This window comes from Electrona antarctica (assembly GCF_951216825.1).
Source record: "Electrona antarctica genome assembly, chromosome: 13".
Taxonomy (NCBI): domain Eukaryota; kingdom Metazoa; phylum Chordata; class Actinopteri; order Myctophiformes; family Myctophidae; genus Electrona; species Electrona antarctica.
The window spans coordinates 45,673,521-45,685,849 of NC_136794.1; the positions used below are offsets into that span (position 1 = coordinate 45,673,521).

Sequence of the window (12,329 nt, forward strand, 5' to 3'; positions counted from 1 at the left end):
TTTAAGGTTATTGTAGCAGTCAATTTATATTGGGGGTCGGGAGGGGGCGGGGCGGGGGTCCCGAGACATTGCCAAAGCATTTCCGGGGGTCCCCGGCCAAAAACGTTGAGAACCCCTGGGCTATTGCATGGATTGATCTTTTATTGTTCTCTTGATGTAAAGCACTTTGTGACTTCGTCTAGAAATGTGCTAAATTCATTATCATTATCATTGAAAGTGAAACGGTCTATAAAGCCAAATGTTGTGGTTTGTAGTTGTGATCTACGAGCAGCAGTTGACTTTGAGGGAACACTGCAGTCAGATTCCAGCTAACCACAACTTCAGACCTGCCCCTGGAACCATGTGCTGCTCCCTGTCCTCAGGTAAGACCTGCCCCTGGAACCATGTGCTGCTCCCTGTCCTCAGGTAACAAATAACCACCCGTTCTACTGGAACCATGTGCTGCTCCCTGTCCTCAGGTAATAAATAACCACCTGTTCTACTCCTCTGGAACCATGTGCTGCTCCCTGTCCTCAGGTAATAAATAACCACCTGTTCTACTCCTCTGGAACCATGTGCTGCTCCCTGTCCTCAGGTAATAAATAACCACCTGTTCTACTCCTCTGGAACCATGTGCTGCTCCCTGTCCTCAGGTAACAAATAACCACCTGTTCTACTGGAACCATGTGCTGCTCCCTGTCCTCAGGTAACAAATAACCACCTGTTCTACTCCTCTACGTTGTATAACAATAACCAGAAGAAATGGGAAGTGTTAAAGCTAATTCATTATCCAATCATTTCACCTCACAGAAATTATATTTTCAACTGAAACACGACGCAAGTCACATTTCACTTAAGTTATTTTTGTCAAGTGAATTTTCCGTACAGCAAAAAAATGAAATAACTTATGATGATGTGATCAATCTTCTTATCAGTGTCTCGATCTCTTTCTCTCCCCCCCCCCCCACAGAAGACAAGCAGTGGTACAGGGCCAAGGTGCTGGCGTACTCCTCCGAGGACCATGTGTGTGTGGGATACAGCGACCACGGTTTCTCTGAGGAGGCGGAGCTGAGCTGCCTGCGCCCCATCAGCCCCCAGCTCTTGGCTCTGCCCATGCAGGCCATCCCCTGTGCCTTGGCAGGTAAGACCCCATGCAGGCCATCCCCTGTGCCTTGGCAGGTAAGACCCCCATGCAGGCCATCCCCTGTGCCTTGGCAGGTAAGACCCCCATGCAGGCCATCCCCTGTGCCTTGGCAGGTAAGACCCCATGCAGGCCATCCCCTGTGCCTTGGCAGGTAAGACCCCATGCAGGCCATCCCCTGTGCCTTGGCAGGTAAGACCCCCATGCAGGCCATCCCCTGTGCCTTGGCAGGTAAGACCCCATGCAGGCCATCCCCTGTGCCTTGGCAGGTAAGACCCCATGCAGGCCATCCCCTGTGCCTTGGCAGGTAAGACCCCATGCAGGCCATCCCCTGTGCCTTGGCAGGTAAGACCCCCATGCAGGCCATCCCCTGTGCCTTGGCAGGTAAGACCCCATGCAGGCCATCCCCTGTGCCTTGGCAGGTAAGACCCCCATGCAGTCCATCCCCTGTGCCTTGGCAGGTAAGACCCCCATGCAGGCCATCCCCTGTGCCTTGGCAGGTAAGACCCCCATGCAGTCCATCCCCTGTGCCTTGGCAGGTAAGACCCCCATGCAGTCCATCCCCTGTGCCTTGGCAGGTAAGACCCCCATGCAGGCCATCCCCTGTGCCTTGGCAGGTAAGACCCCATGCAGGCCATCCCCTGTGCCTTGGCAGGTAAGACCCCATGCAGTCCATCCCCTGTGCCTTGGCAGGTAAGACCCCCATGCAGGCCATCCCCTGTGCCTTGGCAGGTAAGACCCCATGCAGGCCATCCCCTGTGCCTTGGCAGGTAAGACCCCATGCAGGCCATCCCCTGTGCCTTGGCAGGTAAGACCCCCATGCAGGCCATCCCCTGTGCCTTGGCAGGTAAGACCCCCATGCAGGCCATCCCCTGTGCCTTGGCAGGTAAGACCCCATGCAGGCCATCCCCTGTGCCTTGGCAGGTAAGACCCCATGCAGGCCATCCCCTGTGCCTTGGCAGGTAAGACCCCATGCAGTCACCACAACGGATTTCACTCATTTGGATCCCAAAGACGTCTGCATGTGAAAGTATGCCATGCACCAGTTTACTAGTCAACTAGTACCAACAAGGTCGACTAGTGGATTTACTAGTCGACTAGTTGCTTAATGCCCTACCATGCCCTGGTTCTCTTGTCGTCCTCCAGGAGTGCGCCCAACGGGAGAGGTGTGGTCTGACGACTGCCTCCTGGCCCTGAGTCAGGCCGTGTCCAACCGCATGCTGCGTGTGAAGGTTGTGGGGAAGCGCGACGCCACCGCCCTGCTGGCCATGGTGGACACCAGCAGTGACCCTCACACGGACGTGGCCGAGCTGCTGCTGACCCTCCGCCTCGCCTCGCCCCTCGGCACCGACGGACAGCCGGACACTGACGGCCACGCCCACGGTAACCACATGACTCCACACACGTTTAGGGCTGTCACGATTATACATTTAACCCATTCTGTACGGGAACCCCTTTTGGTGTTTTAACTAAGCATTATGTTATACTTTAGCTTTTGAAAAATAGCAGATCTACAAGCTCATAGCTTGTAGGTCTGCTATTTTTGAAAAATCGTGACAATGCGGCACAAATCTTTGAATATATATATTCAGGCCTAAATGGGTTTTAAGTTTACGATTCATTGTGTCACACATAACTTTATTGTCATTCAGCAGATACATAAAATGCATAAGAGAAGTTTTGCTACTGTAGTTACAAGAGAAACTAAAATACTATTCAAATCTAAAATCCACTTTTAAATGTATATTCAGTGATTTCACTTAATTCAAATATCACTTATTTTTTCTTATTTTTTGGATAATCCTCCCTACTATAAAGTGTGCTGACCATATAAGGAGTTCCTCCCTGTCCCCAGTGAGCCCCTGGGGTCAAAAAACCCTAGTTTCGGTTTGGGCTTTGGGTGGCAAAGCCTTCATCCAATCAGGATGAGAGGGGCCTTCCTCCAATCATGATCGAGTGGGGCGGGCATTGGTGCACGTGCTGTTGGTCTGTTGTACTTCCCCCACTGTAGAGCGCGTGCATGTGCACAACTTGTTACCGGGTGGACCGTTTTTTCTCTCCAAATCACCCAAATCACTGAATGCTCCTTTAAAAACAAACAAATTAAAAAGCACCGTTAGTTCATAGAGAGACAGATATTGCACAATAGAAGTTCTTATATCAGCATATGGGGTGGGGGGGGAAAGGTTAGGGGACATTGGAAAATATGAATAACTGTGATTAGACTATTTTGTAGTACCGGTAATTGTGACAACCCTACCCTACACACATTCTCTCTAAATATTCTCTCTGCACTTTCTCCCTGTAGTCAGGGGATATTAATACAATCTGGGAATACATTTCTTACCAAGAATTTTCTTCACCAATTTGTTTGTAAAGGTGTCTACTAACATATCCCACATTGGTTTATATTCAACCACCCTAGGGGCATTTTTGACAGCTGCTGAAAGTTGGGGTACCGTACCATAACATACCAGTTTTGCACGAAAAACACTCCTTGGGCTTAAAAAGGCCATAGCCGTCATCACAAATGTGATGTGAAGTCAGCACATTTGGGCAAGTGTCGATGGCTGTTTTTAGCCCAAGGAGTGTTTTTCGTGCAAAACGAATGCTTGGAATGGATTCAGAATGATGAAAACCCCCTAGTTTGACACGTCACATGCTATTTAAAGCATAATGAAATTTAGAACATTTTGCCATATATTGGCTGTTGGTACCCCAACTTTCGGGAGCTGTCAAAAATTCCCCTAGGGTGGTTGAATATAAACCAATGTGGGATATGTTAGTAGACACCTTTACAAACACATTGGTGAATACATTTCTTGGTAAGAAATGTATTCCCAGATTATACTGATAATACTGATAATATTCCCTGACTACTGAACATTCCCCCCTCAAACATTCTCTCCACCGCTCGGGTGGCAGTAAGGTCCCTGCCCACCACCACCACCACAGAGGTTGTGGGTGCGAATCCACCGTGGTGCAACCGGCCGGCCTTGCGTCTGAATACGTTACAGTAGCATAGCTGTACATGGTAGCCCTTCCTGGGAGCTTTGGGTCAAATCTCACTTCTGTCTTTTTGCAGCCAATTCTGCAGATGCACAAACTGGCGTTGAAGCTGCACCAAAACCCATTGACGCACGCACTGCAACTCCGCCCATTGAAGCACGCCCAGCAACTCCGCCCATTGAAGCACGCCCTGCAACACCAGCCATTGAAGCACGCCATGCAACACCGGCCATTGAAGCACGCCATGCAGCCACGCCCGTTGAAGCACCACGCATCAGCGCTGCTACATCTGTCGAAGCACGCCGTGCGACTATGCCCGTTGAGGAAGTGCGCGCTGCACCTCCTCCACCCGTTGAGTCGCCCCGTGCAGAGGCCGTCCCGGAGGCTCCTCCCCTGCTGTGGTACTGTGCCGAGCTTCCCAGCGACGGCCAGTCGGTGCCGGTAGTGGGCAGCGTGGTGGAGAACCCAGGAGACTTCCACTGTTACCTGTACAACCCGGAAGGTAATAGTGCTGCCAACTATATTCCATATTCAAATTAATATTCGAATGTAAAAAATAATAAAATAATAATTGAATATTTTAAATTAAGATTAAAATAAAAAAAATAACAATAAAATTGCTGTGAGTTCTGGCGAGACACTGTGCCACGTAAACAAACATTGTACAAAAATTAGGCTATTAATTAAAGATAATTTTGAATCATTCATTTGATCTAGCAAGACTCAAGAGAGCACATTTCTCAGCACCATATACACAATATAAATATACCATACAGGACCGGACCATATAGATAAAGAAAGAGATATAGATATTATATATATAGCATATATATTCTGCAATATTCATATCATATTCATATTAGAATCGTATACATTCGACAATTGTTCAAATACATGGTGTTTTAAAAGGAATATTCGAATATAATTTTAGCTATATTTATACTGTGTACTGTATATAGCAACATACTGTAGGTTTTTAAGAAAGCTCTTAGGATTTAGACGGCGCAAAAACTTCTGATCTCCATATTCTAATCTTTTGGTAACTTAACACCATACTTGATCATACTAGAGCGCCACACAAAAGTAGCAGATCCTCAAGCTCGTCAAGCTTGTACTTGTTCTGCTATTTTTTTGTTTTAATTTAAATAAAGAGTACATTTGTGTGTGTGTGCGTGTCAGACCTCCAGAAGCTGGTGAACCTGGGGACTGAGTTGCAGCAGCACTGTGAGGCAGACAGCGCCACCGTCAGGCCCAGAGTGGGAGAGCCATGCTGTGCTATGTTTGCTGGTGAGACCAAATGATGGCCAACACTTGAACAAAGCTACGTCCTCATTTGTTAACATAGGACAGTACATTGAAACGGGTGTGTGTGTGTGTGCGTGTGTGTGTGTGTGTGTGTAGGTGATGGTGCGTGGTATCGGGCCATGGTCCAGGGTGTGTTCGAGGACAAGGCAGAGGTGTACTTTGTGGACTATGGGAACAGCAGCCTGGTGGAAAACATCCACCTCCGAACCATCACGCCTGATCTCCTCACACTGCCCTTCCAGGCTATTCACTGCAGCCTGGCAGGTACGTGGGGGGGGGGGCACTACCCACACCTTAACCCATTTACGCCTGACCTCAAAATTAAAAAAAATCTTCTAAATCCTCCAGTTTTCTGAAATAAATATTTTCACGATTTTTCAAAAATAGCAGACCTACAAGCTCATAGCACGCCACCGAGTGGCGCGCTATGAGCTTGTAGATCTGCTATTTTTCAATAGCTAAATTATAACATAATGTTTAAAACTGTGTTGCTCATTCCACGATTGTACTATCCTTACAAGATGTACCGAGTAGTAAAGGTGACTGATCATGCTTTCCACTGTTATATAAATACCACCCTGGTGCAGTGGTTATGGCAATTATGCCTTTCATGCCTGGGGTCGACGTCAGCAGGCCCACGCGGTCGCAACGGGTTCCTAACGCCACATCAAATGTGTTCAGATCTGAGCCAAGTCCCCTGAGGAAGCATCAAATGTGTTCAGATCTGAGCCAAGTCTCCTGAGGAAGCATCAAATGGGTTCAGATCTGAGCCAAGTCTCCTGAGGAAGCATCAAATGTGTTCAGATCTGAGCCAAGTCTCCTGAGGAAGCATCAAATGTGTTCAGATCTGAGCCAAGTCTCCTGAGGAAGCGCAGGACAGTGTGACGCCTGTCCTGGACAGGGTATCCGGACGTAAAAAAAACTCCACTAATTGGTATTATTGAAGGGGAGAAAATAACAAAATAAGTTTAGAGGTATCATAGTTAGGAAAAGTGAGCCCATTTCCCTGTTCCTGGCTTGAGGTTTAGGACAACGTTTAGATTAGGGTCAGAGGAATTCATGTACAGTAAACATGTCAAACGTGTGTGTCTGTCTGTCTCTCTCTCTGTATGTTTGTCTCTCTCTCTCTCTGTCTCTCTCTCTGTATGTTTGTCTCTCTCTCTCTGTGTCTCTCTCTCTGTATGTTTGTCTCTCTCTCTCTCTCTGTCTCTCTCTCTGTATGTTTGTCTCTCTCTCTCTCTGTGTCTCTCTCTGTCTCTCTCTCTGTATGTTTGTCTCTCTCTCTCTCTGTGTCTCTCTCTCTGTATGTTTGTCTCTCTCTCTGTGTCTCTCTCTCTGTATGTTTCTCTCTCTCTCTCTGTGTCTGTCTCTCTGTCTCTCTGACGCTCCCTGTGTCTCTGTGTGTCTCTGTCTCTCTCTGACGCTCCCTGTGTCTCTCTGTGTGTCTCTGTCTCTCTCTGATGCTCCCTGTGTCTCTCTGTGTGTCTCTGTCTCTCTCTGATGCTCCCTGTGTCTCTCTGTGTGTCTCTGTCTCTCTCTGACGCTCCCTGTGTCTCTCTGTGTGTCTCTGTCTCTCTCTGACGATCCCTGTGTCTCTCTGTCTCTCTCTTTGTCTCTCTGTGTCTCTCTGTCTCTCTCTCTGTCTCTGTCTGTGTCTCTCTCTCTGTCTCTCTCTCTGTCTCTCTCTCCGTCTCTCTGTCTCTAGGCGTGCAGCCAGTGGGCTCTGAGTGGAGCAGCGAGGCCATCTTTAGGTTCCAGTCTCTGATGGCTGACCTGACGGCGCGCGTGGTCTCCGTGTCAGAGCGTGGCTACCAGGTGGAGCTGGAGAGTTCTGGCTGCAGCGTGGCGGCCGCTCTGATCACCGATAAGCTGGCCACAGCTCCGCCTGCAGGTGAATGTCTGTCAACACACACAGACACACACCCACCATGTGTTTGTTCGTATGTTGAGCCGTGAAATAATTTGACTATTTAGATCATTCAGTCAACATGAACAGATCTACCAGTTGTTGTTGGCACGTGACACCATATGGTGCGATGGATATCGGTGGCGAGCTATGAGCTTGTAGATCTGCTATTTTTCAATAGCTAAAGTATTACATAATGCTTAGTTAAAACACCAAAAGGGGTTCCCGGTCCAGATTAACCTCTGCTGGCTGCGTGAGCAACAAATGTGATGCTGATCGCCGGTGTAGTGTTTTTCGCAAATACTGGTAGCCACAGAGAGACAAGGGCGTAAACGTAATCTCGCCTCCTATCTTCAGTCTGGCTGAGATAATGGAACAATGATCTCAAACCTTTTGTCTTCCTGGTTGTTGGCATATCTAATGAACCCTTTGTATGGTGCATAACTAAAGGACAATAAATTATTATTATTCCTAAATGTAACCTTAACCCATTTAGCGCTATCATTTATTGAAAAATTAGGACCTAATTCACGCCAGCATTTTTTAAATTTTAGCTCTTATTTTGAAAAGCCACAGTTCCAGACTTCCGGTAGGGAGCTTATTCTAGGAAGTTAGACTTGTTATAAAGTTGTACATGTGATGGATTCAGATGCCTTTTTGATGTTTGACACTGTAGCCGTGCCCAGTACCCCGGATGTAGTCCCTCCCAGCACCCAGGATGTAGTCCCTCCCAGCACCCAGGATGTAGTCCCTCCCAGCACCCAGGATATAGTCCCTCCCAGCACCCAGGATGTAGTCCCTCCCAGCACCCAGGATGTAGCCCCGCCCCCTGAAGTGACATCACCACCAGGTCAGTCAGTCAGTTCACTGGTTTCTCAAAAAACTTTGTTCAGGGTTCTTTGAGGGGTTCCAAATGGACCCTTAATAATGGATTGCATTTTTATAGCACTTTTCGATGCACTACGTGCCTACTCAAAGTAACCTATACGTTGTTATACCTTTCAATCTGGGAGCTACCTCTGTGTCTCATCAGCTGTTGCTAATACATGTAGCAACATAAATACTGTTTAGGGGCGCTAGCCCCTCCAACATCTGGCTTGCGGCATTACGTCATATGGCAGCCAAGTCTTATCAACCTTTTAATGTTTGTTTAGAGCACTTCAATTCTAGAACGTTTGTGGGATTCATAATCACGCGAGCAGTACATATTATGACTAGGGATGGAGCTCGATACCCGATAAAATCCGATAACAAGCTTATTGAGTACCCGTTATCAATAAGCTTTGGGCTTATCAAGCATGTTATTGAGCATAGCGGTCTATGACGTCATGTTCAAACAATCATGGCAAGAGGCGATCAAGAAATAAATGTAATCATCCATGATGGCACAAACATGTCAATCTAAAAGTGTATTGATACCTGCCAACCAGCGCTGCCAGGGTAAACAAAATAACACTTTGAAGTTTAACAGTTTCTTTAATATTATTTTATTGGTAAAAAGGTCAATTGCCTGTTAGGAATGTACTGTATTTGAAGGCCCTAAAAGATACTGGTTCTTTTCTCCCGTCTTTCCACAAAATAATAGAAAATGCTCGATAGTGGACTCGATAAGAACCCGGCTCGATAAGGTGCTCCATCCCTAATTATGACTGGTGCTCTGTGGTGTGTAGCCCTTGGATGTGAGCAGTGCATATGACTGGTGCTCTGTCACCTGCTTCGGATGTTCGTGATCTGCACCTTAGAAATACCCCCAGTATGTGATAATCAACATACTGGGAAATCCAGAACTGAAACTACGGGAGCGTTTGCTTTTTGTGTCAATGACGGAGGCGCGCCGTGTCTGGTGGCCTTGAGCCACGTGAGGCACCGCCCAGCGAGGCGCGCCGTGTCTGGTGGCCTTGAGCCACGTGAGGCACCGCCGAGGGAGGCACCCCGTGTCTGGTGGCCTTGAGCCACGTGAGGCACTAGCCCAGCAAGTCGCCGTTCCGAGCGTTACAACGGCCACCAGACCTGACTCAGCGCCGCCCGAGTTACGTCCCGATAGGCAGAGAATAGTAAATATTAGTAGCCCCTAGTTTCCATGCCCCGACAATACAGTTGGAAATGACACGTTCAGCAGGGGGAGTCCTTGACCAGGCTATGTCTGCACCACCCTGCATGCTGCAGTCCGGGTGAACACAGCCAAACACCACAATGTCTAGTATGCCAGTATGGCCATATTAGCCATATTCCACCATCCTGATAACGGTTGATTTCGTATATTTAATGCAGCGATAACGGACGAATCCGCTGCTCTCCCTGCAGGGTGTTTCCCAGTGGACTGGAAGGCAGGAGAGCTTCCTCTCCACGAGAACTTCCAGCCTCGTGTGGCTGCCGTCATCAGCCCCTCCTTGTTCTACCTGCACGCCCCCAGCCAGGGTGAGAGAACACGCACGCATGCACATTTCTATTACATAAGGAGACTTTAAGACGGTGAAATTATGATTATTTAGTGGATATTTTTCCCTCCCTGTTCTTATTCACCTTGTCATATTTAATTGTCCTGTACAAATAAAGAGTGTACTTGTTGTTGTGTGCAGTTGGGATGGAGGAACTCCAACAGGTGATGAGGGAGCTGGCTGTGTACGGCAGCACCAACCAGGGCCTGAGTCTGGGTCCAACTCCAGCTGTTGGGGCTGCTTGCTGTGCCCGCTTCACAGGTAGGAGACAAACTGCTATGCACTCTACATGAAGTAGGGTTGTTAATGTCACCATTCAGTTGGGATATGGTGTCTTCTACAGCAGGGGTTCTCAACCCGCGGGTCGCGACCCCTCGGGGCGTCGCCAAATTATTTTGGGGGGTCCCCAAATGATTTAACTTTTTTTTTGCAACTGAATGGCTGGAAAGTGGAAATGAAGAGTTTACATATAGTACACATAGTACACATATACACCTTCCCTAATGATTATATCTGGTTTCAGTATTTATTTATGGTGTATTGTCTCTATTATTAAGGTTATTGTAGCAGTCCATTTATATTGGGGGTCGGGGGGGGGGGGCGGGGCGGGGGTCCCGAGACATTGCCAAAGCATTTCCGGGGGTCCCTGCCGGCCAAAAACGTTGAGAACCCCTGGTCTACAGTAGGCCTTGAAACACCATCTAAATGATACTTGATACATGCACGGCATGAATACACACAGTTCACTGGAATTTGCTAAAAGGCAGAAGGCAGTAACAAATAAATCGTTAACCTGGAAAACGGAATTGTTAATGTTTGTATCTAAAACAGTTCTGTTTCCCTCTTTCCTCATGCATTCATTATATCTCCTTCGCTCTCCCCCTACGTAGGCACTAGTAAGATTAGGTTAAGGTTGTGATTTTCATGTCATGGACCCCCACATATATTTTGTATTTGGCCAGGAGAGACAATTGTATAACCTTTTCACAATTTGTCCAAAGCTTTGAAAATAGCCGATCTACAAGCTAAACCCAGGGGGTCCCACGACTCCCCGGACCCCACTTTGGGAATCGGTGGTCTAGCAGATCAACTCTACTTAGTTTAGACTAGTCATTGGTTAGACATGGGTTAAGGTTATGTTTAGGTGTGCTGCCCCGTGGGAGGTTAGGGTTAGGGTGAGGGTTTGAGATAGGTTGTAGTTGTAGGACTAATGACTGGTCTAACCAAATGACTAGTCTAAACCAAGGACTGTCTAAACTAAGTACTGCACCCGACTCTAGACGTTGATCTGCTCCTACCCTTGTGCTTTGATACCAGGTGATAACAACTGGTACAGAGCCGTGCTTCTGGAGGCAACAGATGCTGACGTCACGGTCCTGTACGCCGACTACGGCAACACCGAGACCCTCCCCACCTCCAGCATCCTGCCCATACCCCCACACCTTCTGCAGGTCCCCGCCCAAATCGCCCGCTGTGCACTGACTGGTAAGTGTGGAGGTGAAACCATTGATTCGTTGATCTGTGATTATCATTATAAAATGTTGATAAAATGTCTTAATAACCATTTTTAACCTGGAGTCCCTATTATGTGATGTTCCTTAGTTGTCATGACAAGTTGCCAAATGATGGTGAATGCTCATTAGATATCTGAATCCAGACAAATTCCTTAGCATGTCAAAAACGGCGGTCCAAAAAGTAATAGTCATTCACATTTTGGGGCGAGTTGTAAATGGCGACTATGACAGATGTCTAAATATGATCGCACAACGGCGACGCTTGCTGAAAAGAACGGATCTTGTCTGTAAAGCGACGCTAGACGTTGTATAAACCGTCTGTCTCTTACCATGCAGGCCAGGAGCGTTTCCCCAGAGTGTGGCCGGCAAAGGAGCGGGACATGTTTAAAACCCTGCTCTCCGACGTGGTCACGGCCTCCGTGGAGCACCGTGACCACTCCATCCACCTGCTGTCCGTCACCCTGCCCCCCCACATGGGCGGGGGGAACCTCAACACTCTGATGCTCGACGCACTGCAGTCACGGGCCGAGACTCCTCCTCCTCCTTCCAGAACCGACCTCGCCGCCGACGTCGGAGCGTGTGCCGTGTCTGGAGTGAGCCCTGCTACACCTTCAGCTGCAGAAGTAGAGCCTGACCAGCCGGCCGGCAGCACCGCTAATGCCCCAGGGGCACCCACAGAGCCGGAACTGCTGACCAACAGCGCCACGGGGTCGCCCATAGAACCGGAACAACTGACTGGCGGCACTGATGACGTCACCTCTGGGTCGGTGCTGGAGTCCACAGAGGCTGCTGTTATAAACGGTTGGTTATGTCAAAACTCGGACCATATACCGACACTAAACGGTATCTTATTTAACCCATTTTGACCTGGGAACGATTCTAAAAATGTCTGAAAAAGCTATGTTTCTATGTCAGTCGTTCTTCGATTTTTCAAAAATAGCAGACCTACAAGCTCGTAGCGCGCCACTCGGTGCCGCGCTATGAGGTTGTAGATCTGCTATTTTTCAATAGCTAAAGCATAACATAATGCTAACACC

General features: G+C 48.1%; 1 protein-coding gene across 6 annotated transcripts in view; it reads left to right on the top strand.

Moving 5' to 3' along the window:
- LOC306935898 (tudor domain-containing protein 1-like) overlaps nucleotides 1-12,329 on the top strand; it is a 36,324-nt gene that overhangs the window by 22,274 nt on the left and 1,721 nt on the right. Inside the window, exons 13-24 of one of the 6 annotated variants that reach the window (XM_079519214.1) lie at nucleotides 255-362; nucleotides 950-1,120; nucleotides 2,267-2,503; nucleotides 4,206-4,631; nucleotides 5,309-5,416; nucleotides 5,531-5,698; nucleotides 7,140-7,325; nucleotides 8,041-8,190; nucleotides 9,612-9,758; nucleotides 9,920-10,039; nucleotides 11,096-11,263; nucleotides 11,629-12,093. In XM_079519214.1, the coding sequence (XP_079375340.1) occupies nucleotides 255-362; nucleotides 950-1,120; nucleotides 2,267-2,503; nucleotides 4,206-4,631; nucleotides 5,309-5,416; nucleotides 5,531-5,698; nucleotides 7,140-7,325; nucleotides 8,041-8,190; nucleotides 9,612-9,758; nucleotides 9,920-10,039; nucleotides 11,096-11,263; nucleotides 11,629-12,093 (2,454 nt within the window). Of the gene's footprint in view, nucleotides 1-254; nucleotides 363-949; nucleotides 1,121-2,266; nucleotides 2,504-4,205; nucleotides 4,632-5,308; nucleotides 5,417-5,530; nucleotides 5,699-7,139; nucleotides 7,326-8,016; nucleotides 8,191-9,611; nucleotides 9,759-9,919; nucleotides 10,040-11,095; nucleotides 11,264-11,628; nucleotides 12,094-12,329 lie in introns of all 6 variants that reach the window. The other 5 variants (XM_079519216.1, XM_079519217.1, XM_079519213.1 and 2 more) reach the window with 5 other exon arrangements.